This window comes from Carettochelys insculpta, chromosome 4, assembly GCF_033958435.1.
Source record: "Carettochelys insculpta isolate YL-2023 chromosome 4, ASM3395843v1, whole genome shotgun sequence".
Classification (NCBI taxonomy): domain Eukaryota; kingdom Metazoa; phylum Chordata; order Testudines; family Carettochelyidae; genus Carettochelys; species Carettochelys insculpta.
In genome coordinates, this window is record NC_134140.1 from 41,518,140 (window position 1) to 41,533,097 (window position 14,958).

Here is a 14,958-nt window from a genome sequence, read left to right on the forward strand (position 1 = left end):
TTTATCAATCATTTGTCTGTAGCTACTTCTCTCTCAGGAACAGGAAATAAATTCCCAAGGATAAAAATAAAATCCTTTCTGATCAGGACAATTTCCAAGCCGCTCCAAAACCTTTCTAGATAAGCAATCAGATGTGAAAGATTCAGCTGTTTTCTTCCCCACCAGAAGTACCAATATTAATATCATAACTGGTCAGAAGTTCTCAGATGGAATGTTGGGGTTTTATTGTAGAGAGTGCACATTAATTAAAATCTAGCCTTTTTGTACAAGCAGTTTGATCTGGTTTAGGTCTGACAGAACCAGACACGGGTCTGATAGAAATTTTCCTGATTACCTGATGTCTTGCCTGGCTGGCTGGCTCTTTAGCAGCCAGCCTGGAGAACTGCTGAGCTCTTTGGCAGCCCAGACTCTGAAAGCAGTATCTGAGTCAGGAGCCAGCTCTCCAAGTATACAGAATTGTGTTTCAAAATTATTAAAAAAATAATTTGACCTTATAGTAATAATCTGCGTTCTGTTCTGCATAGTGTTTCTACATTTGCTTTCATTCCAAATCAAAATGAATTCTGAAATCATACATGAGACAGATTTACCTTTTTCACTACAGCTCTAATTAACATTTTCCATCTCCTAACTCTTTTGAAATAACCTTATAATAGCATCATTTTTCCTTGACTATAATTTAGGTTTTGTGGAATTGGTGTCCCTTAAGCCAAAGTTAGTACATGGAGACAAAGCAAATTGCAAGATCTGGTATTAAAAAAAAACAGACTCAGATTGCATTTTCTTTTTATAACTTTGTCCGCTTAACCACACTCAGTTAAGGATGTAACCACACAGGATGTTGCACTCACCACACTAGCTTGCTCATGCTTATGCACATATAGGAAATGAGCAGCATCAGCGGCTCAGTGAAGAACAGTATCAAGGTCAATGACTGCTTGCAGGAAATTGGACATTTTTCTTCATATTTGTATAATAGAAAGAAAAATGTGTACTTATCAACAGTCACTTTACTGGTTTGCTATTGCAGAACAAGGTCAGAGAAAAGTGGTTCGCAAAAACTTGGTAAGATCCCGCTGCTTAGAAGGATGGACTGGCAAACGTGTCGGGGAGCCACATACAGCTCTCTCACTTCCACCTTTATTTTTCTGCTAATCTAATTGTCAATTGGCAAAGCTCTCCTTCAAACCTCTCCATCTTCTCCACGTTTTGAATTAAAGTGAAGCGGACAAGGCAATTTAGCCTGTGTGGTGTTCCAAGATAACATACAGAAATATTTTTAAGCTTGTCAGAATCTACCCAGTGTTAGTATACCAGGAAAGCTACAGAAAACTGGTTAGATCAGCACGTCCCAATATGGATTTGTTTATTATTTATGAAGAACAGTATGACACCTGTTATTTAAAATACCAAAAAACATTCTTTGTCAAAAACAAGGAGTCCTAGGGCACTTTGAAGACTTAACAGGTTTATTTGGGCATAGCTTTCATGGGCACAAACCCACTTTGTCAGCTGCATCTGATGAAATTGGGTTTCGTCCCCAAAAAGCTTATGCCCAAAGAAATCTGTTTTAGTCTTTAAGATGCCACAGGACACCTCGTTGCTTGTGGATACAGACTAACATAACTACTGCTCTGACCCTGTCAGATTAGAACCCAATTTCTGAAGTTATCACATGGAGGAGCATGCTGACAGATTCCCTTCACTGCAGTACTGGCTCCAGGTATAACTCATGCCCTTCCCTAAACCCAGCTCCCATCAAAAATCCCTAGCTCAAGTTAAGTGGTGCTTTAAATTTGAGTGAGCTGATCTATCATGGGTGTGGGTTAAAGCTCAAGTGCTGTGGAAATGCAGCTACTCTGTTCAGCTAATAAAATTCACAGCCTGATTCTTCAGTGTTGTTTTGTAGCATGACTGTTCTCAGCTGAGCTATGTTAGCTTGAGTTACCCCATGCTCAAATCATCACCACCGTGAAAGTAAAATTATCTATATACATAGACACTTTACATTTTTAAAATAAAGGAACAACTATCAAAAATGACTTGTGGGCTTACAGTCAATAAAGCACTACATTTTATCACTGTTAACCTCTGTCTGCAGAGAAACCTCAAAACAAAACCTACCAGAAACACTACACAGTGAACATAATTCTCTCCCTGGTGAGAGGATGAAACGTGTATGACAGCTCTTTGTCATGATGTACAACACCATACTGCAAGGTGCTAAACTACTACAGTGGTCAGCACAGGGTAAAAACAAATATAGAGAAAGGAATGGGACACAGAGTATGCCCTGATATTAAACGCTGTTGCCCTAAGAGTTTACGGATTTGTCTATTAAATCGTAAAACCAAACTGCCTTCACCTTTACTATGAAATATCTAAAGATATTGGGTGCATCTACACTAGCCGGCTACTTGGAAGTAGCTGGCACAATGTTGAAATAGCACGCGTCGTGTCTACACACACTGTGCACTATTTCGACATTGAAACCAACGTTAGGCGGCGAGATGTCGAAATCGCTATTCCTATCTAAAGAAAGGAATAGTGCCCTACTTCAACATTCAACATCGAAGTAGGGCATGTGTAGACAATCTGTGTCCTGCTACATCGAAACAGCGGGGTCCTCCATGGCAGCCATCAGCTGAGCGGTTGAGACACGCTCTGTTCAGCCCCCTGTGGGGCTCTATGGTCACCACATGCAGCAGCCCTTAGCCCAGGGCTTCTGGCTGCTGCTGCTGCTGCAGCTGGGGGTCCATGCTGTGTGCATGGGGTCAGCAACCAGTTGCCAGCTCTGCGGTCCTCATGCTGCGTAGGCCGAGAGTGTCTGGGAGGGTCCCTTTAAGGGAATGGCTTGCTCTTGCCCCAGAAGGGCAAGTCCAGCCTGTAACCCCGTCCGCAGGCTTTGCTGGCCCCTTATTTCGACAGAGAGTGCTTGTGTGTGTGGACGCTCCACATTTCCTTCCAGAGCGGCTCCTTTTGACGTTCCCCATTGCTACTTCAACGCTGAATGTCGACGGCACCAGCCCTGGAGGACATGTAGACAATATGCGTCGAAGTACCCTATTCGATGTTCTTACTTCGAAATAGGCTACTTCGATGTAGTGTGCTAGTGTAGCCATTTAGTTTAGTCAGTAGGAGAGATCTGCAGGCTTTTTTAATTAACTGCGTAAGTATGACTATGTCGCATGGCCATTATGCAGCAAGAACATGCTCTTCTAATACAAGGGTAAGAATACGAGGGAGCTAAGGAGACATTATACTAGACTTTTATGGGCTTAAAACACGTTCCCACCTCTGGTGGGATTTGTGACAGATCCTCAGAGGCGTGCCTTATGACTGGCTTCTCCTGCTCCTGAACTAGGGAAACTCCTCCCCCAGCCAGAGAGAGAGGTTGTATAGCCACTGAAAATCTAGAAGTGGCTGAATTGGCAGAGAGGCTATCATCACAAACATTTATCTTCTGTGACTTTTTAAATTATTTTTCCTAGTGCAGACATACTGCTCAGTAATCTCAATAAAGTCAACTTTAGCTCCTTTTTCTCTTGAACCTATTAGATACAGTGGCAACCATCCTTCAGTCAAACACTGAATTCTCTATGTTGTTAGTGGCTTTAGTTCGTGCATCAGCTCCAGCCCTTGAGTGAATGTCATCCAGGGCTAGCGAGTCACTGTCATTTAAGTTTTGATATTGTGTAACAAAGTCACTTTACGTAAGCTTTCTCCCTTACACCCCAATTCATTTGCATTCATGAAAAGAAATCTTCCAGCTTTTGTCTAATTTCCTTAACCCTTTAAGTGTAACCCTATGCCCTGGGAGTGTCTCTGAACATTCCGTGCTATAAGTTTCTCCCTTGTTCTTAAGTATCCACAGGAATTTTGATTATTGGGGTTTCCACCACAGCATTCAGAAATGTCACAGCCTTTGGAAAAAGAGAGGACTAGGTCACTGACGTTCTGTTTGGACCTGTTACTCCTATTGCCTCTTTACCACAAAATGCTTCTAATGCTTCAAATAAGTCACATCCTCATACTCTCATCCACAACATGCACATCTTGATCTGGAGTTCAGTTTAATTCATTTTGTTTGCTGAAAAGAAGCTAAGGATCTTGTTATCAGTTAAGCAAGAGGTAGAATCCTGAAGCTGAATACTGCTTGTGGGACAGGAAGCAAAAAGCAGGAATAAATGGCCAATTTTCAGGAACAAACTGATACCGTTTACTATATTTAGTAGGTAAAGAACTATTTTGTATAACGTATCAGGAGATAACTATGAATTCCACAAATAAGCTACCAAGACAACTAGTTTAACCAGTTTTAACACAGGCATATGCTCACATGGAACAGAGTTAGGTAAAATAAGAGCTGATGCATTTACATTAAGGCTATGTCTATACTAGCATCCCCCTTTCGAAAGGGGGACGCTAATGAGACACTTCTTCAGGATATGCTACACGAGGTCCTTTTCAAAAGGACCCCTACATGCTTGGAAATCCCCTTATTCCTATAACCAAATAGGAATAAGGGGATTTCGAAGTGTGTGGGGTCCTATCGAAAAGGACCCCGTGTAGATGAGCCACGTGCAATCGAAAGCGGCACTTTCCAAGTGCCATGGCCAACATTATGCTAATGAGGCACTACGTATTCATTGCAGCGCCTCATTAGCATACCCTAAAGTGTCTCATTAGTATCTCCCTTTTGAAAGGGGGTGCTAGTGTAGACATAGCTTAACTGTGGCAAAAACCTAGCAGCCATCAATTCTCAAGGTTTGGAAGCCTTAGCCAATGGACAGTGGGCATCAGGAAGAAATTCTTTCCACTCCCCAATTACATCGTACTATCCAGTTTAGAGTCTGTTGGCTTTATATGCAAGTCAGTTCAGATAAAACCTACTCAGTCTTGTCTAATATTGTGATTCCCAGAAGAATGTTAAACTCAGAATCCCGGAAAAAAGCATTAAAAACCAGGACAAGAAACAAATACACTGATTAACGAAAAACAGTATGTGCCAAATTCAGTCCTTCTCTCTAGCTTATCAGTAATTCCATCATGCTCAGCTTGCTATGACAAGTCAGGACAAAATTTATTGCCATTAGCTAAATAGAATTTGATTCCTACACCGTGGTTTGCATGATTGTCTTCTGTTCTACAGATTTGCTGCAATACACATGACACCTACAAATATGCAGCAGTTCTGAAGACACCTCTCTCTGGCAAGGTCAGAGAGGGGATCAGAGTAAAAGGAGCATTAGCCAAAGATCCCAACCGTACCTTCAAACATTTCACAGAGTGTCATGCCCTAATATTTTGCAAATGAAAATACTATTTAGAGACGAGTTATACACACACAAGCTGTGTCTACAGAGTTCTGCCGACAGAAATCACTGTTGACAGATATTTCCCAACAGAACCTGTGTCTACAGAACATATCCACACCTAATACAGGGTCCCCATGACAATGCCCTCTGTTGACAGAGAGAGAGGCCAGAATGCCCAGCCCTCTGCCGACAGAACAGTCAACCAGAAGCTCTGCAAACAGGGCAGCCCAGTGACCTGGAAGCCCTCTCTGTCAACAACCTTGGGGTGTCTGAACTATTTTTTTGTTGACAGAATCTGTCAACAGAGGCTCTATGCCTCGTACGATCAACACTGAACTCTGCCAGGAAGCTGCTCCATTCTCTCAACAGATTCTCAACAGAATCTGTGGTGGAAACCCCAGTAATCAAAATTCCTGTGGATACTTAAGAACAAGGGAGAAACTTATAGCACAGAATGTTCAGGGACACTCCCAGGGCATAGGGTTACACTTAAAGGGTTAAGAAAATTAGACAAAAGCTGGAAGATTTCTTTTCATGAATGCAAATGAATTGGGGTGTAAGGGAGAAAGCTTACATAAAGTGACTTTGTTACACAATATCAAGACTTAAATGACAGTGACTCGCTAGCCCTGGATGACGTTCACTCAAGGGCTGGAGCTGATGCACGAACTAAAGCCACTAACAATATAGAGAATGTGGACACTCACTTAGTTTTGTTGACAGAATTCTGTAGTGCAGACCCAGCATACTGCTTTTTTAAATTAATTTTCATTTCTCACTATCTGTACTTTGCCTTTCCAATTAAACTTAGGAGACCAAACACACTACTTAAATAAAACCAAATCCCTCCCCCTCCCACACACACGAGGCACTTACCTTATCATTATTGTAATAAGAAATGCTGTCTCCATCAAACTTAACCCAGCGCTTCTGAAACATACGTTTCCTGTAAATTAAAGATAAATATTTTAAGTGATTATATAAACAAGTTAGTACTACATTACTACTGGAAGCTTTTCACTCAAGAACAATAGGAGAAATGGAAGCATATGTCGCATTATTTTGGCCTAAACATTTAGAAAATTAGAACAGTTTCATGTTTGAGCTCAGCCACATTATCTTTTTCAGTACTGCACAATACTGGTTTCAGATACAAAAGAAAAAAAATAACAATGTTCAGAACCAATGGATACAGTGTTGCCCTTTTTTCACATGTGGTATGAAAAAGTTTTATCATTATTAGAATCTTCCCCATCACCACCACTTTGGTTGTATTTATAATATAAAAGAGTAACAAATAAAAGGGTTTAGTAATATACATTTTAAAAATTCATTGACTACTAAAGTTGTAAAACACAGGGAATCTGAAAGAAACAAGCTCATTTCTCTCATATCCCACCTCCCTATCCCTGCAGGCAAAGTCTGCTTGTATTTCCACCTTAATACATCTCACTAATGAAACAGGAAGCTAAGAAACCACCATTCAACAGCATGGGTCACAGACCAAAGATGCTGACAAAATCCTCCCTGATTCTTTACCACCATTTTCAGCTGGCCAAGAGAGTATAACTCTTCCTCTGCAACAGACTACCAGAGCAATTTTGCCTCCATTGCTTTCGTTTGCTAGCATTTTAGATACCTTAAAGGCCAAGGCTGATGCAAAACACAGTTGCCTGCCAATCATGTGGAATATACCGACATTAGTGTCTTTGGTTCAATTCAAACTTGATCACCTACAAAAATCTTAAATAGTGTTAAACACAAAATGTCTCAAGAAATTTATTTCCTTATGATCAGTCATGGTAGTTCTGATCAGCTATATTGTCATCTGTTGTTAGGAGAATGTCAGAGGATAGATGGCAAGTCATTCTGAGAGGAGGAATGTGATATATATTCCATCTCTGACACACATTCCATCTCTGCTGTTTATAAATGGCAATAATACACAATAAGGGTTAATGAGAAACTACCTAGTTTATCTTCAGGAATTCAAAAAATATGTTAAAAGCAGTGTTGCACTCTATTCCTGAAACACTTCAGATTTAAAGCCACATTTGCCTCTCTCCTTAAAATGACCCACTCAGATGAATAGTATTTTTGCCACTGTCTTCAGTGCAGTCAGGATTTCACCCTAGATCTTTCCATCATCCATGTTGCACACAAAAACAGAAGGCACCTATCTAAACAGGACAAACAGCATAATTCAATGCACTATGTTCAAGCTGAAAAAGTAAGCCAACTCAAGAAGCAATAGTTTTTCCCAAATCAGTTTAGAGAAACATAGGGGCTTGTAATAATATATAGAAGAATTTCAGATAGGTATGTACACCTTAATGGTCAAAGCAGCCCTTTAAAATCCTATCCTCTGGTGATGCTCACCACAAATTGAAATCCTCAGTCACCTTTTTCCCAAATCAGTTGTACATTTTATAGATTTGTAAATGTACATAATGCAAAGTACATGCCAAAGCCACATGAGTCTCTGAAGACACCCAGTTTGCCTTTATTTAAATTTTCATCAAAATGTTAGTATTATACAAAGAAGGCTAAGTCAGATTTCTTAATGGCAGCTTACCATGACAACCGTTACAGAATAAATAGAACCAGTGGAAAGAAAACCTCTTCTTGGGAAGAAATAGTTAAAATAATAATAGTCTACACCTCCTCAAAAAGTTCTGAAGTCCAAATGGATTCAGGACGAGTTGCAGAAAAACAAACTCAGATCCATGCAAATTATTTGCATTCTTTGCCCTTCAGTCTACTATCATCAGTCACACTCTGTGGGAATCCCTCATCAAAAGTAAAACTTTTTCTGAAAAACCCTAATTTGGTTTGCTGGCAGCACTGAAGATGGGACAGCAGAAGTCATAAAGGAAAGGAACACAGGATCCATGGTACGGAGGCGGGGGGGGGGGGGGGGGGGGCAGCGCAAGAATGGACAGCTCCCCCTGGAGACAGAGTTAAGGTTTTAGGTGCCTGGGAACCCTGAGAGAAAAGTCCGAGAACCTGAAGAAAAGTGGCTCGTTACCATCACCCCACCCTCCATTAAACGGACACTTCAGTTCACATGACTGACAAGCCATTTACCACCTACACCCCTATTCCCAGAATTGTACCTGCTCAAGGCTATGGATGACTAAGTACAATATATGAAACAAAGTTCATTTTTTAAATGAAATGATTTAATATGAAGGGTACTTTTGATCATCATCTCGGTTATACTCTGAATAAATATCACTTAAAAAATACATAAACCTGAAACAGTCCATTGTGTTCATTAAAAATGTTGACAGGCCATTAGTTATGTGTATATGAGTGTCAATTCTAAAACCTATTAAACAGTTAATTAAGCAAGAATGAGACCCCTCTCTAACATCTCTTTTCCCACATTATTTCCCTTCCTGTTAAATGAGTGCTCTGCTTCAAGATTAGTAGACTGTGAGAGTTTATCAAAACTTTAATTAAATAGCAACAGCTCTGGTTTAATTAACTAACTTGTATTTTATGACAACAATAAATCATAACTGTTCTGAACGTGAAAAGGCCAGTGTAAAATCTAGTTTCCGTTAAAAATGTCAATAAATCCTACAAGAGCTACCTCAAAATGCTGTGCGGAGGAAAAAGAAAACTCAGTTTTATATACCAACTAAACTGAGTGGATTTATGCGGGGGGGCAGGTTTAAAGAATTAATTGGAAAGAGAAAATTTAAAGTAGTGGTTTTGCAAAGAACTTAAAAATTCTATTTAGTATTTTGTTACACAGCATTTTGTATAGTGTAGGACACATACTTAAGATTTTAAAAGGGCACATGACTACTATTTAATGTTATGGTCAGCTTAATATCTTCTGCAAATACTAAATTTGTAGGAAAGGCATGAGATTGATTAAAGGATTACAAAACATGTCTTACAGATAGATCCTGATAAGCTAAATTGAGATAGACTATCAAAGAGGAGGTAAAGGGGCAGCTTTATTACAGATTGTAAGTACTGGTATGGGGAACAAATCTGATGATAAAGTAGCAGAAAAAGAGGTATAAAAGGAACCAGTATGTGGAAGATGAAGTTGAATTTGCAATGGAAATAAGGCATGAGGTTTTTAAGCCAGAAAGATAATTAACCAACCATTGGAAAAATGTATGAATAGTGAATTCTCCAAATGGTGAATTCTCCATCATTGACAATTTTAAAAATCATAAATTAATGGGGTTTTTCCCTCAGAAAAGCTCAGTTGTAGGAATTTCTTTGCAAAAGTTCTATGGCCTTTTTTATTCAGAAAGTCAGATTAAATCATCTCAGTGACCTCGTCTGGCCATAGACTCTATGAGTTATTGGAATACTCTGTCCCATTCTGGCATCCACACTTCAAAAAATGTATGGACACATGGGAATAAAGTTCAGAAGAGAGATTCAAGAAAAATCAGAAGTCTGAAAAACCTGCCTTAAAGTGAAACACTAAAGAATATTAATGTATTTAATTGAAGAAAAAGGTTAAGAGGTGACATAACATACATGGGAAAGAGCTGACAGTAGATTGCTTCTTTAAGAGAGCACAAAAAAGTAAATATAAAAATGATTCTATAGTTCAAAAATCCTTGTCAAATTCATATTATAAAAAGCTGCAAATTTGAGAAGGGTAATTAGAATAATTTAACTAGGTTTCCATCCTTTGCAGTCTTTAAATCAAGATTAGATGTCTTCCTAAAATATGCTGTACCTCAAAAAAATTATGGTCTTGAGGTGATGGATGATGTTCTTTTGTACACGTTTTGCAGATGGTCATACTAGAAAATAATTGTGCTTCCTGAATTTAAACATCTGTGAATCAGATCAGAAGACAGGGCAGCACTTGAACCAAAAGCCTGAGAAATTCAGCAATGCCACTAGTCTATGAAATTATTTTTAATGTACCTACAAGTCTGTTAATTGGAACTTTTTAACATCACAGTCCACTGTATTTCTGATTGTGGCCCAAAGAAGAATTTGTCTGAAAAAAGTTACAGGATAAGACACAGTAACGATAGCAGAATTCATTGGCTGTAATTCATAAGTGCTTGCTAGCTATTTTTAATTAAAAACTTATCTTTTCGTAAGTGCACCTATTAAATAATCTTTGGACTGAGTAATATTTCAAAAAATTTAAAAGGAAAAAAAACAACTCTATACCTTATTTATTACTATTGTTCCCACCTGTTCCGCAATAAATCCTACTTTTCACTAAAAGAAAACAATTATCCACTATTTGGACTACAGACTTAATATGTAAACATAAGATATATTAAATAACAGAAAATGTTACACACCGCTGTGGTGACAGTTTATCCAACCAGCCTGCCTTAACCTTCTTGACTGATGATCCATAAAAACAAGCATAGGGTGTTATTGAATCATTCAGGGTAATAGTTTGGTTGTCATCAGATGGCAGATGATAAATCGACTTTTTAACAGGGTGGTCAAGATCTTTGCTTTGGTTCTTAGGAAGGAATGAAGAATATTTTTTGGCTTTATGTTTTTCTGTTTTTAAATACTTAGAACATTCTTCCACAGTAGAATATTCAGATTCACTAGCAAGTTGTTCTCGTAACTTCAATTTGTCCTCTTGAAATATCAATTCATTTTTCACATTTTCCTCAGATGATGCTTTCCCCTTCTGCATATGAAACACACTAGGAGAAAACAACCAAATTTTACTCTTGGTTTATTAAATAAGTGAACTGTGTACATAAATAAAACTGCATTAACTATAAGTGACTATTATAAACAGTCATTCTAAACTGTTATGAGATTAGGGACCTTAGACTGAAGATGACCTCATTTATTTTAATCCTGTTTAAGCATAAACCCTGCCATGCCAAATCATTGTGTTAAGCTATATGACACCACTCACTGGTTCATTAGGAGGAGTGAATTCTGCAGAACTTCAAATTCATTGTCCCTAGCTCATGAGACCCATTCATGTCTTTGGGGGTTGTGGTCTGGTTTATTTCCAAGGGACATCAGGTTAACCCTTTAAAATCCTCAGTGGGCAAAATGGCATCAGTTGACATGATATGTTGTAGAGGGGAGCTGCAATGCCCCGCCCTAAAAGCGAGCCCTGGTGTTGTTACGGGACGGGGTGGGAGCAGAACAAAGAAGCATAAGGCAATGGACCACAAGTAGATATCTAAAGATAAAGTTCACAGTTTTCTTGTGAAGATCAAGACATTTGAAATGACATCAACACAAGCTGAATAAAGGTCAGGAACCTACTGGCAAATATTCTCACATTGTCAAAAAATACAAAAACTCAGGCTGATTTTGGTGAGAGGTCAATGCTCCATCAATACATCATACCATCCTGACTGTCAGCTCACAGGTGCAGGCCAATCATTTTTAAGGTATTTGAATAAAGAAATTGATGACAGGTGCAAAAATAGATTTAAAACTTGGCCTTAATTCATAACAGAGAGGGAGCCGTGCTAGTCTATATACTACTAAAACAAAAAAGCAGTCAAGTAGCACTTTAAAGACTAACAAATTAATTTATTAGGTGAGCTTTCGTGGGACAGACCCACTTCTTCAGACCACAGCCAGATCAGAACACACTCAATATTTAAGGTGCAGAGAACCAAAAACAGAAATCCAAGAGGACAAATCAGAAAACAATGATCAACGTGAGCAAATCAGAGAGTAGAGGGGTAGAAGGGATGGAGGGGTGGGGAAGGTCAAGAATTAGATTAAGCCAAGTATGCAAACGAGCCCCTATAGTGACTCAGAAAATTCCCATCCCAGTTCAAACCTCATATCAAATTCGGCACATTAACATGTGGTTTGAACTGGGATGGGACTCATTTGCATACTTGGCTTAATCTAATTCTTGACCTTCCCTGCCCCCCCCATCCTTTATACCCCTCTACTCTGATTTGCTCACCTTGATCATTTTTTTCTGATTTGTCCTCTTGGATTACTGTTTTTGGTTCTCTGTGCCTTAACTATTGAGTCTGTTCTGGTCTGGCTATGGTCTGAAGAAGTGGGTCTGTCCCACGAAAGCTCACCTAATAAATTATTTTGTTAGTCTTTAAAGTGCTACTTGACTGCTTTTTTGTTTTGGCCTGAATTCGTATGCAATACCATGATTCATCATGAAGACAATGCTCGTTGGTTACTTCATCTTCCAATATTTTTTCAGAAGCCAAGAATTCATTTCCACAGATTTCCTGGAAAGAAGAAATAAATTAGAGAGAGATATGCACGTGGGTTGGATTGTTGTGACCACAATCCTTTTTGCAAATATAACATCAAGATTAAACTATTTCAAATAACTATTTCATATATTTCTGCTTTTTCTCATTTTAAAAAAAAATCAGCTAAATATTTATTGAGCAATATTTCTAGATAATAAATTTAAACCACATTCACATGAGAAAAAATACAATTCCAGAAAAATACACACACAAAAAATGATTACCTTGAGATAGCACCAACCCTATATTTTGTACAATGTTTTCTACGGTCAGCGTCACTGGTTTCACTGTTAAGCATTGCACCATAACTGCATGTATGATTTAATATCTGTGGCCTATCTTTCATGACAGAAGTTTTCTCTAAATGCAAAATTGTATTAGTGTACTGTCAAGGCTGCTCAGTTAAGAGAGGGAAGCAATGCTATTTTCAGACTGCAGCAGTAATATGTAGCATAGTTGAGTTCAGTATATCTAGCATTATCACTCATTTTTTCTTGTTAAACAGTTTATTACTGTTTGTTATTAAACATATATTGAAAGCCATTCGAGGCATAATATTGCTCTAGGAACATTTGCATTTCCAAAAGTTGATCGGACACTTTTACCAGATTAGGATAGCTTTAAACATCCAATTTTCTGCGTTTCCCATGCCCTTTGGAAAACAAGCCCTACAGGTTTTTTTTTCCTGTTTTACAGTAGAAGCATGTAAATGAACCCACTGAAGCTTAAAGTGCAGTCATGGGAGTCAAAAGACAGATTTAGTTTCCACTTTTATTTTTGATGAGTTTCTCCCTCCTTCCCCCTACTCCTGGAGAAGCATACATCAAACTTGCATTTCAAGGTTATGTTTCAGCAATAGAGATAACAACTATAAATTGAGCATGTGCAGAATTCACCAGTATAAATATAACTAACTCAGACTGGACACCAATTAAAAGCTAGCAAGTCAGGCAAAAGATTGTTTGACTTATACTACCATTTAAATCAATACATAAAACCATTTCTTGTTCAGGCAGCACTGCAGATGTCTCCACTCCTATATTCTGCATTCCCTCATGATTTAACTCAAACAGGTTTTCTTAATAGCCCCAGTCAATCTTCCCAGCAGATAACCACCTGAATTCCCAGCTCCTTCATGCGGGCTCATCTCTCAGCTGTAACTCCCTAGTGACTGATAAATGATTTCTCCTGACATTCCCCATACAAACTGCTGCCTTTTCTTCCCTGCTTCTCCCTTGACATCTTTTCTAGTTCAGTAGCGCAGTAGAGGTTAAACCTCTCTAGTCTGGCACCTTTGGGACCTGACCACTGGTGAACGAGAGAATTTGACTAACAATGGAAGGTCAATATCATCTAGCAGCATTATTAACATTTCCACTGCTGACTGGGCTCTTAGAAGACATGTTGGGGTAAATTACAGCTAAATAACAGCACAGAACACTAAGAACCAGGACTCGTGGCCGGAAACAATCTTTACGGACCACAGGAAACTTGGCCACACCCATGATAAGTGGTCATCAAGCTAACAAAAATCATGCTGTACAACAGATGTTGCCAGATGAGAGTGTACAGGATTAGAGGGGTTAAACCTGTATCTAACACCCAGCCATTTAAAATACACATTGATCAGCCTTTACCTGACACCAGTTTGCCATATTTTTATCTATGAAATACACAGACTCTGATTATTACTTTTTCTTATGAACCATATGGTATTTTCTCATGCATTCCAATGACATTTGGAATATTTGCAGCATGTTCTGATTTATTTACTTAATTTTAATATGTTCTTTTCCACATACCACATTCTGATGCAGTTGAACATTACTAGTATATGCTACCTTTAACAACTCGCAAAATCTAATTACTCACACTAAAAGAATACTAGTTTATTTTTAATCTTTCGAAAATTTAATTTATGTTGTAAAAATTGTTTTAATGAGATCTGAGTTTGTAAAGAAACTACAATTCCATTCTATTAGGTACATAATCAAATGTATATGACCTGTTTAATGGAAGAATAACTTTACATGTAGTGCCTTTATAAAGAGAAGAATATATTTTATAACCCTCCTATATGCGTTTTGTATAAGCCTACAATTCTAATGGTAGCATTATCAATGAGTCTCAACATTACCCAATAGTGCAAAGGCATAAAAAGGCTAGAAAGCTTTTTTAACATCTAACCACAAATATAAAAGATGCAGATTGTTCATTGTTAAATGATTTTTAACCTCAAGAACAAAATTACACAAATCAGTGTTCGTGAGACATTTCTGAGTGCCAAAGAAAAAAAACTAGAGGCTTAAAAAAATCATATATGCATCGAAGATCATCCTTGCCATTCCTTCTTGGATCAAAGAGCACATGCCCTTATCTTTACTTCACATAAATATAGATACAGCTAAACAGACACA

At 38.3% G+C, this 14,958-nt stretch overlaps 1 protein-coding gene across 2 annotated transcripts in view; it reads right to left on the minus strand.

Annotated features, from left to right (window-relative positions):
• ARAP2 (ArfGAP with RhoGAP domain, ankyrin repeat and PH domain 2) overlaps nucleotides 1-14,958 on the minus strand; it is a 198,016-nt gene that overhangs the window by 153,623 nt on the left and 29,435 nt on the right. For both annotated transcript variants that reach the window (XM_074992587.1, XM_074992588.1), the window contains 3 exons: nucleotides 12,429-12,514; nucleotides 10,622-10,984; nucleotides 6,195-6,264 (listed from right to left, as the gene is read on the minus strand). In XM_074992587.1, coding sequence (XP_074848688.1) covers nucleotides 6,195-6,264; nucleotides 10,622-10,984; nucleotides 12,429-12,514 — 519 coding nt within the window. The remainder of the gene's footprint in view (nucleotides 1-6,194; nucleotides 6,265-10,621; nucleotides 10,985-12,428; nucleotides 12,515-14,958) is intronic.